The sequence below is a fragment of the Galendromus occidentalis genome, unplaced genomic scaffold (assembly GCF_000255335.2).
Source record: "Galendromus occidentalis unplaced genomic scaffold, Mocc_1.1 scf7180000076574, whole genome shotgun sequence".
NCBI lineage: Eukaryota > Metazoa > Arthropoda > Arachnida > Mesostigmata > Phytoseiidae > Galendromus > Galendromus occidentalis.
Window position 1 is genome coordinate 199,570 of NW_003804563.1, and position 18,782 is coordinate 218,351.

Sequence of the window (18,782 nt, forward strand, 5' to 3'; positions counted from 1 at the left end):
CGAATTGATAGTCTCTTCGGAAAGAGATGCCGCCTTTAAGCATGACGGCTTTGCCGAAAGGACTCACTCAGGGTACGGACGCGGTGGCGGGGAGCACGCGAGCGATCAGTCAACACCTCGCTTCTCCTATATCGATGCACAACTTCCGGTCGCGACAAAGATCTTAATGTGGAAATTGACCGAAGCTCTCAATTATTGGTCAATTCAAGGAAAACAGATCTTTGTCCGTCGACCAAACGACGAATCGTTGCATCGGATCGCATCGAAGGAGGAGGGGAGAAAATTACGGCTCCCAGGGCTCCGCCGCCGACTCGACTAATAGGGACATTACGACGGAACAACATTCCATGAATTGAGCAAATAGGACAGGAAGATACTCAGTCAGTCACCTGTACCGTTGCCCGATCGCAGTCGCGGATATCTCTCGCGCCAAGAAGTTTCCCATGTGTCATTTCATCGCACACGGCCGTTCTCGAATTCCCTCAACACAATAGGAGATTTCGAGCTGGATTAATTCGTTATTTTCCCTTGGGTGGGACCATTCGCTGCCAGTGGCCAGCGACTCATCGATGTCAGACTTTTGCAAGAAGGGGACGCGCTGCTGGGATTCTCACCCATCCGGGAACTGGGGTATAATTTTTTTGAGTAGGGTTGAGAAACCGATGAGAGGAGGTTCCATGGGAACAGAAATCAAGAAGCATGGATGTCGACGACGTCAAGGTAACTCAATCAGTCCGAGGTGGAGATCTCTTGGAACCATGAGTGGTATCTACCTAATTCGATCTAGTTGAAGCCCTCGAGCGGAGACGATTATATTCATTCGCGTTCTTTCAGATCTTGGAGACGTGATCAGAGCTAGATCCGAGGAGATAAGTCGATCGCCGACCAAAAAAATATCTAAAGGATAGGATTGAATATCTATGAATCAACGAGTGGTTACCGGGATGGATCATTTTTCTCAGAGCTCCGCCGGCCGGGGAAACCACCCACTTGGCTCTGCTGACAGGCTCGTTCCATATGTGACGGAAGGGGAAACAGGGAAGAAAGAATCTTAACAGGATGACGGGCAGGTTGTCGAAGATGTTTTTCGAAATTTTTCCCCGCTGTCGTCTCTCGCTTAACCGAACCTTGACTATTCTGCAACCGAATGATATAGCCAAACAGCGGCCGCATGGGACGGCGACGGTTCTGCTGAAGTTTCGCTCGACGTCAGAGGCGTTAAGTATTTTCGAAGTCTCCGTCGAAATGAGGAAAAAATATGTAAGACGTGCCGCGAATGCCTTCATTGACACGGGGTACAATCCTGGGATGTTTTGCGACCGACAAGCCATAGGGACATCGGAACGACAGACCGACCGCAAACTTTGACTTTTCCTTTTTCTTACGAATTCTTCAAAGGATCAAGCGAAAGAATATGGAACGAGCATTGAACAATGCGGTAAGCGCTTCCCGAGCTCGTCCGGAGCTAGCTTTCAATTTGCCCGCAAATCTGGCTTTCGAACGAGTCTTCGGGATTACGGCTGCGCAAAACGAACGTATTGAAGCATCGTTAGTTTGGGGTTTCTGCGGCGCGATTTGGCATTTCCCACAGGAAATGCAAAGTTCCGTTCGGGCACAGTTCCTCTTGCGGAAAAAAAAGAAATAAGACCGCGGACAGTAAGAGCATCCGTTCTCCATGAAGACGTCGGTAGGCCGAAGTCGCTTCGAGATCTCTCTCACATAACGACGACGGAGCCGACGATGCTTATGTTTGCGGCAAAAATGGATAAAAATGGAGCTTTCTGACCATCGCCTACCCACTTTCGTCGCTCCGAGCCACCACCGGAGTAGCTGCTCGGAAAAGTGAAACGTTTTGCCGAACGCTCCAATCACTTCTATCAAATGTCGAGCAATCACCCAGTGGCAGCTCATCGATGGTTCCAGCTTCTTCTGTCGAGCAAGAAGCGATCAGCGAAGCATTGATGGGAACGGTTTGCGGTGAATTGAGAGCTGTGACGCAGCCGCTCGATGGGGAAGCATTGTAGCGGTCGAATGCATGATCGAAATCAACGTGACGATCGCTGACAATGTCATGATTGTTCTGAGCGTGGAATTTGAGTCGGCTAAGTGATACGATGAGAGAACTCGTGGGTTATTCGACACTCTCAGACGGCAGCGATGAGTCCCGGGATCGACAGCAAACTGATTGAGCATTGTCATTGGTTGGGGTCGAAAGGGTTCCGTACGGAATTCGACACCTGGGCTTCGAGGGAAACTGAACGTTGTTTGCGGAGATGCACCGGGGAGTCCTGTTCACAATCAGCGTGTCCTCGACGTCTTCGACAGCAGGACGAGAGCGCGCAAAGCTCTTTTCCCGTCTTTGTGCGGGGCTTCTAGGAAACCAGGCATCCGGGATGCCGGACATGCAACAGGTTAGTTCTCAATAGAGTCGGGATGTTTTCGTCGGGGACAAATTTTTGATGCATGAGTTCGTCTCCGCCGGTATGCTAGCCGATGCCGCGATGCGCGCAGTCAGGATCCCGAAATACGGCCACTTTCGCGATCGAGCATATTTTCGATGTTTCAATACTAGCTTCTCCTATAATGTTATACTCAGTTTATACTCTCCCGCGGGATTCTTTCCGTTCCCCGCAACTTAGTCGCTTCGGTGCTGCCGTCCATCCCCATTTTTGATCGAGTGATATTCATCATACTCAACCATTATCATTGTCTCCCGGAGAGGCCGTGTTAATCGGGAGTCCGATCTCGAGATCGAGGTTATGATTCTGGATCTTAATATTCCATTTCAGCGGCGTCGGTTCAGGAACATGAGTGAGATCTCCAATCCCAAAAGGAATCGAAGAAACGTCTGCCCAAGTCCCTACTACGCTCGAGCAGCGGATTTCCATGAAGGAAAAAAACGTCCTTGTATATTTGCCCAATACCAGCGCCATAGAGATGTTTCACTTAAATCCATCCCCGATTTCGTACAATTTTTCAGTATCCACGAGGCGATTCTGATGGAGTTCCATGCGAATCCTTAGAGCTCGGGTCTTTGGACTTGCTGGATCGAAGTGGAGCTCTTTTTCTCTGTTTTCAGAACTTAACGCAAATCGTAGCTTTTGCCTCGCAAGAAAAGTCCGCAGGCCTCGACCCGATGATCTTCGCATTGCGGTCGGCGGAAAAGTCGGATTTCTGCAATATTCTGAAGCAAAGTTTTTGTTTTGTCGGGAAGCCCACGACCGCGACTCGTGATATTCTTCTGCCTGACGTCGCAACAGGTATTTCCGCGGCGAGAGCTCGCTGTAGCGAATACGAAGCTAGACGAAGGCTCTAGAGATGCTCTTCTCAGACCAGGAAAAGAAGGAAACTTTGCCGAATTTGTTCTCGGTGCAGCGAAGATGGATAAGTCCGCGGCCGAGGCATATTCAGCTAAACAGTATTCGAATGTACTGAAACAGCTCGGAAATATCTCGGATACTACAAAAAGGGAGGAGATTTCTCGTGACCTTCCCCGGCTTATCGTCGCTCGGGCCACGAGCCCGTACGATTTCCAGCGCTTCGACCGCTGCAGACTTCCCAGGGTTCCAGAGAGGTTTGTAGTTTTGTTCATCGCTGTGCGTAGGTAGGTTGTCTGAGTGAGAAATCTCAGAAAGTAGGGTTCGACGATGCAGCAATAGTTTCTCGATTGAGTGCCCACCGAGTGGCGACACTCGCGGTAGAGGCTATCGGGTCCCGATTCTCGTCCTGGGGGAGGGCATGCGGACTCATACTTGACAATGACTTGCAGACGAGAGGTCGAAATGTGTTCGAGTTGACTCAGACAGTCAGGGGAGAGATCCAGAGTAACCTCTTCGAGGACCCGGAGCGGACGCCCCACACTAGGCTATAGAGAGAAATTTCTGTATCTTGCATTTCTATACACATCCTGAGCTCTCCGACTCCTCCGCGTGGAAAAAGCGAAAACCGATTCGGATCACCGCTCAGTGGCAAAAAATGAGAATTCCCCTTAGGGGTTCCAAATCGGTACATTTATCCCTTTCGCTCTCCCACTCAGCCAGACGTCGATGAGCCGACCGATTCCTCCAGAGAATGATCAGAACGCCGATCAAGCGGCTGACCTCATCGAGGGCGATTCAACACTTTCAGAGGATGTATACTTCCCAATGGGAGATATCTGAATTCTGGAGCAATATTATGAATTATGACTCATGCCGTGAATCACATTTCCGTTCAAGCAGGCAACATGTCTTCGAACAGAGACAAACCGAGAATGAGAGCGTCGCTCGGAAAACGAGCTTTCGCGCTCAAAAAGAGTCTAAAATACCTACGTTTCTGTCACGGAAGCTCTTATTCCAGAGCGAGAATAGGGTTCTTCATCACGCGATTCAACAAATATGCGGAGACCATTTTGAACGACGCGCACCAAAACATGTTTGTATGTGACAGCGGAAGTCCTCGGCTGCGGCGTTGAAAATTCGGACCGTGACCGAAACCACCTACGACTGATCCGATCCTAAGAGCCTGGCCAATTCTTCGTTCGAACTCAAGGAACTTGCGACACAGGCAAACCACCAAATCATCAAATCCAATTACTCGCGATCGGTCCAACAACAGAGTCGGGAATGATACAGATCCCACATCTGACGGTCGATGCAATTCTGAATTCTGAGCTCAAGTTCAACATCGAGTCCGATCAATCGCTCGGTAGGCGCCTGTGCGGTTTACAGAATGGGTTACGTCGCTCACCAACCGCGTCGCAAAATTTAAAACAATTGTTTAGGTGTCTAGACCAGGTGTTGTGTAATCGCTGAAGAGCGTTATATAACGTCCAACAGGTGGACGCCGCAAGAAACGCGAGTCGCCAAGATAGCGGACCAGAATAGCTCGAACTCCCTGGGAGTGAAGCTTCTCAAATGTTTTTTGCATAACTCTGTGTCCACCGGCTCGGGATTCGGACCAATGCATCCTCGCCGATTAGAGTGACCCGTGTTGAAATCGGACAGATGGTTCTGGGGCTCATTCCGCCGATTTGAAGAAGAGCTAAGAAAAAGCAGACCCCGCTTCCGTGGACCGATCGTCAGAGCACCCACCGCCGAACCCATGGCGCGAGAGCTCGACCCTTGTCGTTATAAAAGACACTTCTCATTCACCCCTTAATTTTCCACCCTGTCAGCTGAAGCTGACTGCCAGGGGGGCCTCAAACCGGAAGATCTGAAGCCCTAAGTGACTGCGTAGGCGAGACGTTCGATCGGGTGTCAGGCTGAGGAGACTCGGGAAACATTCCACAAAAATCACTGACAGTTCAATGACTGGGACTCGATGGGGAAGTATTGTAGCGGTCGAATGCATAAGCGTTTCCCGAGCTCATCCGGAGCTAGCTTTCAATTTGCCCGCAAATCTGGCTTTCGAATGAGTCTTCGGGATTACGGCTGCGCAAAACGAACGTATTGAGGCATCGTTAGTCTGGGGTTTCTGCGGCGTGATTTGGGATTTCCCTCAGGAAATGCAGGTCGTCCTGTTTGAAGGCTCATCCACGTGCCATTGGAGAGAGTCTCGCAGTTATTTGTGGCCTTAAGTATTGTCACAATGCTGTTTTATCTCCGCAAGATATCCAACGGATCCTTGTGAAGGGAGTCGAAAATAGAGTATGAGTCTCTTAGGCATTTTCGCGGAGGATGAACTGACGAGAGAGAGAAGTCGAATCCTTGAACTGACAAAAGGGGAGTCAAGCGATTCAGCATACTGCGAAACATTGAAGTCCATTCAACTCCATGAGATTAATCTCAGCAAAAGGTTCCGAATCGAATCTCTTTGGTCTCTCGGAGGCTACCGAAAGCGCAAGAGAAGATAACCTGGTCGTTCTGGACGCGACTATCGACAGCAAACTGGATCGCGTCAGTCACTCCGATAGCTTTCGAGGGCCCATGGGGTGCGCTGAGTGCTCCGCTTGATAAGATTGACTTTCGCTTCGGAAATACTACTTGACAAACAGCAGCTACGGCAAAGTATCGAATGTATTAGGACTGGCCGCTCAAAGTCACGACCCCGAGCGGGCTATTGACACAACATAAGAAGTTCAAATATCGGAAGAGGTAGCGGGTGGGAAAGCGTCCTATTCGGACAGGAAAACTCGCGAGCTGTTCCTCTCGATCCTCCGAAATCCGAGACGACTTCGGTTGCGTAATCTGCGCCGAACTTGGCATGAAACCGTCGGATCCCTGCGAGCCGGGATCGCGATGAACATCATTCACTGGCGAGGTTCTTCCTACGAGCCGGCTTCCCATTTCTAGTAGATCCCTTTCACAGGGAGAGATTTCCAGCGTAGGAACCAAATGGTACATTCCGGCAGGAGATGAAGCAACAATCGAAAGGTGACTTACAGATTGCGCGGAGAAGTACCGGGGAGAGAAGCCCCGGGACTCGAGCTTCGAGAGCGAATATACAACGAAATCGCACACTCACCTACACAGGGCCAGGGCCCGCGTTCCGGATTGCGCCATCCTGCTGAGTCGGGATCGGAATGGATTTTTTTCACCTATGAGGCATCAGAAATCCTGATCGACACACTTGCCACCCGGATTGAGACACTAGAGTCACTAGTCCACGCACAGAGACACACACTACTCGCGAGTCTGCCTGCCTGCTGCCAGTGGGAGGTCATGCGCCGAGAGAGTGACCTAGACACGACCAAAGCTCGCTTCGTGTCCCTTGCTCCGAACCTGACTCCGCTCTTCGTTGAGCGCGAAGCCGATGGAGTCCAGAGTACGATTCCCTTTGGGGATCCAAGTCTCAGATTCGGGGGGAACTGTCGAGAAGATCGTCTTATTCTGCTAGACCGAAAATCAGTTTGATGCTGTCTCCTCGGTCAGAGGCATCTTTGTTGCGTGGATCGCCAGCCATTCACGCGGCTTCATTCCTTGATATCGAGGTCCGATAAGGGGACTTCGTGACGCTCGAGATTTCTGGAAGATCCGCCAAGGAACATTCCGATGCGCCGAGAGGAGTACTCGAGGCAAAAGCGTCTGCGGAGGGTGGTCGGAGACGCGTCGTGCGGGCTGGCTATTCTTAGGGCTGTCGGCAGACTTCAGCGGCGAAGCTGGGAGAAGGGGGGGACGGCCCCCTCCTAGGATTTCTGGTCCCAGTACTAAAGCATGAGCCACGAGAAGGCGCGTCGTCGTTTTCGGCTCTTGGCCCCCGGGAATCCGACTTGACCCCTGTCGATAACTGTGTCTGCTTCTGTCTGACAGTCCGATGTCCAGCATTCAGAAGAAAGCTGGAAGACGCAGAATCCACAACGAAGTCCGATATTTCGGTTCGATACATCGAGAGAGTGTCAGTAATAGGAACCGCTTTCGAACCTCATGCACACGATTCACCGGCTCAGGCAGGCGGAAGCAAACTGCGGAATCCTAGAAAGATTTTTCGTTTAACAAAACATATCCTCAGAGGGTTTCACGTCTGACTCTGAACATTGACTTTATTTACAGACTGCTCGGACTACTCTCCGAGGAAACCTCGTGCCGTTCTAATGCCCCTTATGAAACTAATGAGTCAAGATCACATCCAAATTCAGACCGTTCATATTTACCAACTCGTGCCTAATCTTTACAGAAGTTCACATTTGGGCACTTCGGCGTCAATCGTGATGAACTCGGAAAGGTCATTATCCCGTCGATGGGAATGCATTCCTTGAGCGCTCTCTCTTTCTTGGACTCTCGAACGCAGCCAGGAGACGGGAGGCATTCACAAGAAAAGTTGACTCATGTAAGGTTCGGGCTCTAAGATCGATGTTCATTATATGCCCATCTATGGAATCCGGATCGAGTTTTGAGAATGAATGGAGTTGGGCTTTTTATTGCTGGACACATCCGCCAGCGGACTCATTCGGGAATGTAAAGATCCATTAGTACGACCATCGTCCGAAACATCCATAGAAATACCTATATAAACTTCACGAAATCCTCATATCCGAGGCGTGTATATTCGTCGGCTCCCTTAAGGTACGTCTCCGTGAGTGTCCGCTCCTGTGCCTGGACACGTCTTTCTTACCGCTAGGTTTTTGAGCAAGGATTCTGACAATTCCTTCTGCAGCTGGCCCATCAGTTTTCAACTCCGCTTTCACCTACGGCTGGGGCTGACTTTGGATCGTCTTCTCCCGCTTCAGCGGCGTCTTCTGGTATGAGAACGTATTCTCTACTGCTGAATCCGAACTTGATGACATCTCTCTCGAAAAGTTCGACGTACCGGCTCGCTTCGATCCTGAAGAGAAGACTCGAGTCACGTTTGATCAGAGGAAAAATCGTCATGTTCTGGGTAGGATGAGCTCGTGGCTCGCAACCGCAATAAGAAACTCAATCTGACCTCTTATTGTTAACAAATGTCCCGTTAGCAGACTCCATGTCCAGCACATATGGTCGGACTCGGCGACCTTCCGAGCCATCAGCTCTGACATATGGAACGGAACGGTATTGGAGAACCGCATGCTGTTTCGAGCATGATGGATGGTCCACCGGGATATCCGCCACTCTGCGATCTCTGCCGAGAAGGTAGGCGCTTTGCCTGCAAGTATGTGAACGAGTGGATATCGCGAACGATGATCGGGTCCGCAGCTGGCGGTGTGGACGGAGCGGACCCCGAGGACTTAAGAATCTTCTTCCCGCTTGGAACTGACCTGTGAAGTGGGATGAATGGAAGCACGTCCTCGCCTTTGAAAACATAAAGGCGCCAGCGACGTTTTGGCTTTTTTGCTTCGGGCGGCTCATTATACTTCACAACGACTCCGTTGAATACATTGGTATCTTCAGCGAGTTTCCCTGAGAGACCTAAGTCCGGTTTCTGCTTTTCCTCGGGTTTGACCTGTGTTACGAGAAGCAGCAAGGTCAGATCAAGTATCCGGATGGTTCTCGAAGAGTACTCGCTCAGCCCCGATTCGAAAACCCCAGACCGGAGGGTGTTAGGAAATAAGTCTGCGCTCAGAGTCCCCCGGTTTGCTCACCTCTTCCTCTCTCTTGACTTCTTGAATACCCCACGCACAATTCCGTTCGGCGTCTTCCATCTCTCTATTTCTTCGTTTCATTTCTCCAAGACGATCCTGCTTGTTTCTCGGTCGTTCGGAGCCGCGTGGTCTCCGATTCTCCGATTCACGGTCTTGATCATCGGCCCATTTGGATAATTCGGGCGAGCGTGCTTCTCGTTTTACCTTTAAAGAAAAGCGAGGGGCTCTATCGATCCGAATGCGATGGTTCGGCCAAGTTGATGAGAACTCGAGAAGCGTTTATCTAATTACCTAACAAATCAGGAATTTAATCCAGGAATCTTCTTCCCGAATGGGCCGAGGCTTTTGATCTTGTGCTCGATTCCCTTCCTCCTTCGAAATTACCTTGGAGAGGTCTGGCGAGATTTTCTCGGATTTCACTTCAATCGTTTCCTGCCTAGAGTTCCTTCCGCGCCTTGTATCAGTCTCCCGCCGAGAATCCCTTCCTCTTCGTGAATCACTTTCTCTCCGAGTTTCGCTGCCTCGTCTAGATTCGCCATCCCGTCTCCTTCCGTCTGAGCGACTCTCTCTACGGTCGGGAGCGCTCCGTTGGTCTCTCGGAGGAGTTCGTCTCCTCGGCGAATCTCGTCGTTTGTCACGCGAATCTCTCGGAGGAGATCTTCGCCTGGGACTCTTGTCCCGTCTGGGAGATCTTCGGCGTTCTGCACCGCGCCTTCCACCGCCTTCTCGCCTAAGATGAAAGGATAAGTTCAAATGAATCGCTGCAGTCGTTCAGCCCGAATGGAGGATTGGATCAGAGCAACATTCTCGAGCGAATTATCCAGACAGGATACAGTGAACGAACCTCGGCGATGCTCGACGATCTTTTTGAGGACTTTTTCTGCGTGACGGTGAGAGCGTCCTCTTCTGAACGGGGCTACCCTTTCTACCTCGATCGGTGGAAGCACTCCTCCCAGATCTGCAAGCGGAGACGATTAGTTCCAAGGGGAATGATCATTCTTCTCAGGGAGAACCTCGGAACGTATTTTGCATTCCGGGATGCCTCCCGACGAACGGGGTGACCGGGATTGATTCTGACCTGTCTCTGATCTTTTTCCGGTCCGACGATTCACTTCGGCCTCGACTCACTCTCCTGTGATTGAGAATGCAGGGAATTAGTCGACGATGGGGATTGGCAGATTGGGAATTCATTGGAGCCGACTCCGAATCATACTCGGCTGGTATCACCTAGGAATTGGGATGGTAAGCGAAACCTACCGTTTGACCGCTTCCTTTGGAGAACTCCTCTGGGCTTTAGACCTTCCATTTGTGTTTTTCTCTGTGTCTCTGAAGTGATGGGGAAACTCATCAAAATGTGACTCGTGAAGGACCTTCTCCTCCGAGGCCGGATTCCGAATTTACGCGGCGGATTTCAAGTTCAATGAAGGATTCGAGTCAAGAGTCAGAAGTCGAGCTCCTTACCTCCGAGCTTTGGTTGTCTTCGTTTCATTCTCGCTACTGCTCTCTTCGGATGTGTCGTCGCTGGCGCTCTCTGAGCTGCTCCCGGTGTCAGAACTGAGGGTAGAATCAATGTTGGATTAGGCGCGCTCGCAATGCTGACGAATCTCTGACGAGACTTGATAAAAAAAAGGGTTCACGGATTGCATAGGATCATATACGGGATCGTACCCGGAATCACTGCCGGACTCATCGTCACTGTCGTCATCTTCGCTCTCAGACGATGAGCTCGCGGAAGATGAATGCGAACTCGCTTCAACTATCGATGCGTGTTTATACTCCTAGAACAGAGAGATCAGTCAAAAAAAGTTCGATGACGACGAACTTGTCGATAGAATTCCGGATGTCGGGCAGATTCTTTCTGACAAAACGCACCTTCGTGTCCGGACTATTGTAGGCCGCCGCGGATTCTCTGAGAGGTGACGCGAGGGGTTTAACGACCAGCGGAGCTTGGAAATAGCCATCGGAGTCGGAAGAATCGTCCTGAAAGACCACAGGGGCGTCGTGAAACATGACGACAACAGGAGCCCCGATTGTAACATCAACGATCGGAGACGGGGGTATCTCGGAGAATATACGTGATTCGTCGCCCACGGATTAGCGCGATACGAGTTCTGGCTGATGTGAAAAGTGACCCCATATGACATCGTCCGTAATCGCAGTCGAGCGACATCAGCCGGAATCACTCCAAATGCTGAGCTCTCGCATCGCCACCGGTCCAGGGGGAGAGTCCTCCCAAGCTGATGAGGCTCCCAGAAGCCGAATTTTCATCTTGAGACACATAACGAAATTAGAATGCCGGCTCGAACCCGAAAACCTACATGTCTACGGCGGCGTTTCTTGTTCGGAGAAACAGAACGTCGTCTGGCCATAGTTCGGCGTTACAGTCGAACGGAGGATCTCGCGTAACGAGAGAATGAGGCTCACAAAACCACCATACGAAATCCCGATTCTCAGTGTTCGAGTCGAATCCCGTTGGGTCGTAAGTGTCCGCTCAGAATCATCACAAAACTGCTGCCCGGTGTGTGTATGTAGCGCCTCTCTCCACTGGTTCGTCTGCTGCGCCAGGTCAACAAGGCGGCTCGGAAGTCGGAAGGAATATATTTTCTGTAGTGAATCTCCGGTTATCTGGCTCGGACTCCAGTGCATGCAACGCGATGCTCGTCTAAGAGAAGCTATCGGTGTCCTTATATAAGCGGTTCCAGGCTCTCAAATGCATTCGATTGCGTGAGAGCTATCGCGCGCGGACGAGAGCCCACGGGGCGCTTGTTTTCTCTTGTGCCGTTCCGGCTTCCGAGCTTGTTAAATCTCGGAGCGACTCTCAGCACCGAGAGAAGAAAACACTCCACTGAACTTCTGTGGTCTCCAATAATACTGTTCGGCTTGATCTGATAGCTGTGCGGATTGAATCACATTGGAAGATTGCCCCGGATTTCCCGCGAAGAACGCATGTGCTTCGAACACGAATGGCGGATGAGAAAGGTGATTCCGACATCGCTGACATTCATTTCAGGAGCGGAAATCTCCAGAACGAACGGTTTCCAAAAAAAAAGGAGTGACGTTGTCGTGCGGGAGACATGCACGCACTCTGAGTTATAAAAACAATGTCCAATGACTCGCATCTTTTTCTCCTGATGAGCGATCCGCTGCTGGTTCGCGATTCCCGAATTTCTTTCAGCCATATCAAGAATAATGATGTGTATCTCGGCTGGTATCTCTCTCCATGCTCTGGGCGATGACAATCGATCCTGAGGGTCCCTCGGACTTCCGCAGTACATCCACCGTCGATGAGAAACCTTGTCCCCTTCTTTTCTCATCTCTTGATCTCCTTGCATTTAAAGCTAAAACGGTGGCGGACCAAAGACTCGAATTACGGAGATCGAACCTGAACCCTGTACGCGCCACTGAGAAGGATCTTGCTCTTCGAGACTCGAGCTTGAAAAAAATACCGCTTTCGTGAGGAAAATTGTGAGTGTATTTCTGAGCTTATTCTGATAAGCAAAGCTTTCTCATCGGTCCGTCCTGAAGACGCCGAGTCAATCAGGAAGACTTGAGACGGTGGAGGAGTTCGAAACACCCCGGAGTTGGATTCCTTACTGACCCACTGATTGATATTCCCTTCCTTCCGCAACAGAAAACCTTCAACGAAGCGCAGCTGACGTCGGTTTTGAGCGACATAAAAACCTTGAACTTGTCGAAATACATCTCTGAAATCTGTCAAGGCATTGTTGAGGCCAAACTAAAATTGAGCGATGTCACTTCCCTCGTTCAGGTATCAATTGAAGATATTCTTCGCATATATTTCATCCCTCCTGGCATTTCCTTGGAGACTCGGGCCACCCTACGATGTGCTCTGTGCACCAAGTTCGATCGCGGTCTCGAAAGGAAAGTGTCACGATCCCACTGAACTGATGTCTCGATCGATTCCCGTAGGTGTGTTCAAAGCTGCACAACGAGTACGGGGACTTTGCTCAATGTCTTCTGGACAATTTCCAAAAGTCGATTGGCACGCAAGGCGTCAACCCGGCTAAAGCTCGCGTTGACTTGAGACTGACAGCCGAACTCCTCTTGTGTGGCGTATTCCCCCTGAAAGAAGGTTTCCAAGTGATGAAACAGTTCGTTCAGGTGAGTGTCTTCATGTGACAATCAATCCGAGTTCGCATCTGGGTTATATGAAATGTCAGATCCTGTACTAAGCCTTATCGTACTCCCTCTTTTTTTTCTAGGAAATGTGCAATCAGAGTCAACAATCCTTGAGCTCCATCATCTCCCTATGCAAAACTTGCGGGGATGAGCTTTTGGCCCTGGGGAGTCCCGGGATCGAGATTTACATTCCTATCGACAAACAGAAATCTCTCCGGGTGAGCCCGCGACTTTCGGTGATTCGATCGGGAGAGACTGATTAATTTTTCCCCGGACCACTAATACGAATTTACCTGCAGACGATGATCCGCGAGTACTTCAAGTCGATTGGGCGGTTCGCCACTCGAGAGCACGGCGACCTTTGTACACTTCAGAAACAATACCGGAATGCCGTGCAGAACAAGGGAGCGGCCCCGCCCGAGCTCTCCGAGAAACTGGAAAGCGCTCAAGTACGATTGTCCGCGAGCCCCTTTGCCCTCTGGAGGAATCAGAGCTGTCTTGATTGAATCGAATACCTTCGCGATTCCCTCTGAGTCTTTTTCGTATGCAATTCCCAGGCATCATTCGCGAAACTGACCTCTTCGCTCGAGCAGTTGGCCGCGATGCTGGGTGAGACCCCTCCACAGTTCGCAGAACCTGAAGAGCCGCAGGAGACAGAGGGTATCGTGCAAGGGGTATGTTGATCGGCTCCGATACGAGTTTGCCTCGACACTCAATTCCTAAGAGACGAAGCGAAGCCGCATGCATACGATGGATATGGAACCGCACCGAGCGACTGTGATCACGTCCGCAATCCGTCCGCAGGTTTCTCAGGACACCGAACTATCCGAAGAACCTCTCTGGGAGGATGCAGACACGCAAGCTTTTTACGAGAATCTCCCGGATCTCAAAGCAATAATGCCAGCAATTTTGAAAGATAACGTAAAAGACGAGAAGGTGGGCACCTATAATATAATTAGGGGAAATTCCAGCGAGGTAGTTCCACGGTCATGATGGAGCTTCACCCCTACCATGGCGTGATGTTTCAGGATGGAGATACGGAACATGAAAAGTCAACGTCTCCGGCTCCTGAGGGAGATACTGAGAATGACGAAGACGTAGAAGTGAAAGCGGAGAAGGAAATGTTGAAGGTCGAGACGAAACCTCAATTGGATTCGTTCCTAAAAGAACTTCTCAACTGCGTCAATCGGGACACGATCGATCAGATGGCCGAAAAGTTCTGCTTCAACCTCAATACACGTGAGTTTAACGATCTGAAGCTCTCCCTCCTCTCGGTCTCCACCCGTCTCCCTCCATTTTCGGGGGAAAGGGGGCGGAAAAGACCCCAAGGAGGAAATCACGCGAGATATCATCGAGATTTTCGCTTGATCAAATGATAGCGATGCGTCTATTCCAGGAACGAACCGCTACAAATTGACTAGGGCTCTGTTCTTGGTGCCACGGACGCGGTTAGATCTGCTGCCATTCTTCGGCCGACTCGTCGCGATTCTGAAACCAGTCATGCCGGATGTTGGCGAAGAACTCTGCACACTCCTGCTTAAAGATTTCTCCTACCAACTCCGCAAGAAAGATCAGATGAATATTGAAACCAAAGTGAGTCATCTCAGGCATTCTCCTGGGTAGTTTCTCCTTCAGTCTTTTCCCTCCTCGAGGGTCTAATCACAGAATCGAAGTATCGTGATCATGATCGTATGATCATTTTCTGCTCATTCATGATACTGGCGTGATGCAATCCCTCCGGTTCGTTTTTATATCCCTCCTCTCGTCTGCCTCCATGCAACTATACTGAGTATCATCGAGATCAGTTCGGGTTTCGACCGGATTGTGAACCTTACTCCCATGTAGCTAAAGGAGTACGGAATGCTCCGCTCCCTCAGGAGTAAATGCGGTGGGCACGATGTGTGGTAATGAGCTATTGGGAATCGTATCGGCTTTGGCCCCTCCTTCGAACTGATTCCGTGTTCTCAGGTGAAAACTGTCGTTTTTTGGCGGAATTGACCAAGTTCCGAGTGCTGCCAGCATCCGAGGCCCTGCACTGTCTGAAACGGCTCATCCAGGATTTCTCTCATCATACGATCGACATGAGTTGTCATTTGGTCGAGTGCTGCGGACGATTCCTCTTCCTTCTACGTAAGCCATCGACTCGATCAGATTCACAATGATCGATCGGCGTGGAAATGGAATACCTCGATAACCGGAACCGTCTCCCTGACGCCCCTCTGGTTTCCTGATTCAAGGAGCACTCCTGGAGACTTTTGCCCAATAATCGTGTCTTTCCAGCTGTGAGCCACGGGCAAACCCGAGCTCTCGTGGATCAGATGCTCCGCAAACGGACCGTCCAGAACCTCGATCCTCGACACCAACAGATGGTCGACAACGCGTGTGCCGTAGTGACTTCTATCACGGCACCGAGAGCGCCCATCAAAGTGGTGAAGAAGCCCCCTCTCGAAAGGTGATAATCTTCACCTCGTTGCGACCTGTGATTTAGGAGGGAAGTCGCAGCTCCAAGTCGGGAAGTGATTTCCCGAACTTCTCAAGAGCTTTGACCGCTCTCTAAGACCCTTGGAGATGCTGTCTGATGGGGGCGCTGACGCGAACTCGCAGTCACCCTAATCTATTCCGATTCAGATACCTCCGTAAACTGCTCTATCAAGATTTGACGAAAAACTCCGTGGACAGAATAGTCCGACAGCTCCGCAAGATCGATTGGACCGACGAAAGTCAGATGAATTTGGCGCTGTCTTTGCTGACGAAACCCCACGAGCTTCGCTACTATAATATACGGTGAGAACCCTTGAATAATAAAGAACACTTCGCTCCTCTGAGCCTTGTGTATACTGACCGTAAGTCGCAAGCTCAACCCCCAACCTCCGCGTTGACCACTCGATCTGTTTCCGCAGAGCTCTCGCGAATCTTGTTGCCGAGTTAGCTACCTATCAAGATGCGATTGGACCTCGCGTTTTAGACGCAGTCGTCGAGGATATTCGACTCGGTATGGAAATCAACGATCCGAAGTTCAATCAAAGGTAATCGAGCAGAGATTGCACTTCCGACTCCAACAAGATGCCGTCATCGAGATCTAGCTCCGCTGCGAGGAGCGGAGCGTGCCGCTGATACACGGCCGCAACGAGGACGGCCATCAAGCTTTTTTTATCTTCTTCTCCAGGCGAGTCGCTGCGGTTCACTACTTGGGAGAACTGTACGACTACCGCCTCTCGGAAAGTGCCCTTATCTTCTCTGTGCTCTATTCGTTGATTACGTTCGGAGCCGGAACGCCCCTCGATCCTCCGGAGAACGTGTTCAGGTGGGGGATTTATTATCTGTCGCCAAGAAATCATGATCAGAATCTGGATGGCAGCTTCAGTCTAGTCTCGAATTTCATGGATCGAACGAAATCGCGACAATTCTCAAGATAATCCCATTTCCTCTTGCAGACTTCGGCTGGTCTGCGTTCTCCTGGACACGTGTGCGGTATACTTCGACAAGGGGGGCTCAAAAAAGCGACTCGATAATTATCTGCATTTCCTCCTGCTCTACTTCTGGAAGAAGAAAGAAAATTTCGGGGAGGGCTTCCCTGTGACCGTGGAGCTACTTCTTCGAGAGAGCATCCAACCCCTGAGACCGAAATATCAATGGCCAAAAACTCTTGAAGCAGCTCAGGCGGCCGTGGAGAAATTATTGAGTCAGGCCGTCATATCAAAAGCTCAAGACAAAGATTCGCAGAATAATAATGTGAGTAATAATGATAATAATGTGAATGAACAAACTTGTCTCATCCCGATTATAATTTTCTGCAAGGGGCTTCATCAGTTCGAAATCGCGGTTATGGAGATTTTTATTCCCCGCAGAATCTCCCGAACGATACTGTCGACCAAAACTATGACTCCGAAGGACTCTCAGACATAGGAGAGGACGAGGAGGACGAGAACGACGACGACTTGGATGAAGAGGACGAGACCGAGAGTGAAGAGCAGAAGGAGCCCGCGGAGGTTGTCGTCGATGAGTTCCAGGCTGAGTTCGAAGCCGATTTCGAAGAAATGGTTTCTGACAGCTATAACCAAAGAGCTCATGACAAGATCGTTCCTCAAGTAAAAGAGATCATGGTGCCTCAAGTCAACAACCAGAAGAGCTCTCAGTCGAGCGTAGCAGCATCGACCGGCCAAAACGGATCTGCTCCCGCCAACTTCATGATTCTGATCCGATCTCAAAACAAGAATAAACCGCAACTCAAACATATCGAGCTGGAAGACAACAACGAGCTCGCGCTGAAGATCGCTCAAACCCAGAAACGAGAGCGCGAAGAGAAACTCCGCGTGAAACAGCTCACGCTGAACATGAACATGAGGTAGTAGCGCCGCTCGATACCAACGCGCTTCCCGCTTTTTTCCACCTCTGGTCGTGCGTATAATTTTCGAGATGAAGGCCCGGAGCTCATGGTGAATTTTCTTCCAGACAAGAAGAAGAGTCGTGGCATGATGACACGCCCGACGGACATCTTGTCGGACCCGAAAGGAAATTCCAACATCCGAAAGGTGCGCCGGATGCGGACCTGATTTTCGGTTCGAGTTCTCGACGGAAGTGATGTTCCGAATCCGCCCGGAGTGACGAACTTGGACGGGACCGTCGTCCCGAAGAAGATTACCATCATTGAGTCTTTGACGCGTCGAAATTTGATCCCCAAGGCTTGACAAACAACATTGACTAGACCGAGCGTCGAAACGATAAGTGAGTGCGTCACGAGGACTCACTCGGAGCACTTGAACACATCGACTCGCAGCCAGATCTCGACCGACGTGAAGTCGAACGCGAATCGATGGCCTTCGATTTCATCCGCAGGCCTCATGAACGACCCTCTGGGCTCATCATCCAGGTGACCTGGACTTGATCATGATCATGATCATGATGAATAACTTGAGGAGCACGAACGCTTGAAAATCGATGCAGTTCACTACAGGCAGCCGAATCAGCTCTCGGGCCTTTCTAAGTTTTGAAAATTCCTCAGACCAAGGGGTTTGTATTCCGAATCCTCAGACCGGTGACAATGCGGAAGCTGTATCGACGGAACGTGCACAGCGAGAGACGGGGATTCATTCATGAAGTCGAGTTCCCTGAAGAGTCTCCGTCTGCTTCTCGTGCGCGAGGGAAGAATATTCCCCTAGGTTATCGATATTGCTTTATCTTCGACGGCGATCCGGAGTGCGACGCTTGTTCACCCAATAAAAACTTGTTCTGATAATGAGACGAATTAACCTTCCACTATGACAGGGCTGCGAGCCTGACCTCGCAGAGGCATTATGTTCAGGGAAGAGTATGAGACGAGACCCGAAGGACCCAGATGACGGGTCGTCGGGACAGCCCATTCTCTCTCTCGATTATCTGAAGACCGTCACGAGGGCGGCCGCCACAGAATCGACACCGCTTTCTGCAAGGGCGGCGGACTGCTTTGGCAAGAGGCCCTCGCGGTGGTCCGTCCTCCTCATTGTCGTCTCGGCACCTGCAGGAGCATCGATTCCACGGGTCATATCGGAACTTCAAAACAGGATCCAGAACCCTGATATGGGCGGAAGATCCATTATAGAGGTGCAGGTGTTCTGCCCCGCACTCGCTGGCATGTAGTCGGTAAACATCACATGATCGTTCGTTAGCGCCCAAGCAGACGAAGTCA

The 18,782-nt window shown here is 50.6% G+C and overlaps 2 protein-coding genes across 2 annotated transcripts; one reads left to right on the forward strand and one right to left on the reverse strand.

Moving 5' to 3' along the window:
- Positions 1 to 8,081: 8,081 nt before the first annotated feature.
- On the reverse strand, positions 8,082 to 11,438 carry LOC100905563 (smad nuclear-interacting protein 1). Its single transcript, XM_029113322.1, has 12 exons — positions 11,296 to 11,438; positions 10,850 to 10,957; positions 10,646 to 10,755; positions 10,439 to 10,531; positions 10,235 to 10,303; positions 10,056 to 10,109; positions 9,822 to 9,935; positions 9,362 to 9,707; positions 8,978 to 9,181; positions 8,654 to 8,838; positions 8,344 to 8,541; positions 8,082 to 8,241 (listed from the first exon to the last, which is right to left on the reverse strand). The coding sequence occupies exons 1-12, from the start codon at positions 11,344 to 11,346 to the stop codon at positions 8,082 to 8,084; spliced, it is 1,692 nt and encodes a 563-aa protein (XP_028969155.1). The 5' UTR covers positions 11,347 to 11,438.
- A 340-nt stretch (positions 11,439 to 11,778) lies between these two features.
- On the forward strand, positions 11,779 to 18,358 carry Upf2 (UPF2 regulator of nonsense mediated mRNA decay). The gene is given in 19 exon segments (XM_029113347.1): positions 11,779 to 11,956; positions 12,316 to 12,411; positions 12,414 to 12,442; positions 12,609 to 12,746; positions 12,908 to 13,099; positions 13,201 to 13,335; positions 13,417 to 13,566; positions 13,675 to 13,791; positions 13,922 to 14,092; positions 14,146 to 14,356; positions 14,514 to 14,714; positions 15,086 to 15,247; positions 15,398 to 15,569; positions 15,746 to 15,901; positions 16,018 to 16,143; positions 16,284 to 16,421; positions 16,552 to 16,853; positions 16,916 to 17,462; positions 17,570 to 18,358. Coding segments are annotated over 19 exon segments (3,189 nt in total). The 5' UTR covers positions 11,779 to 11,940; the 3' UTR covers positions 17,700 to 18,358.
- The last annotated feature ends 424 nt before the right edge of the window (positions 18,359 to 18,782 follow it).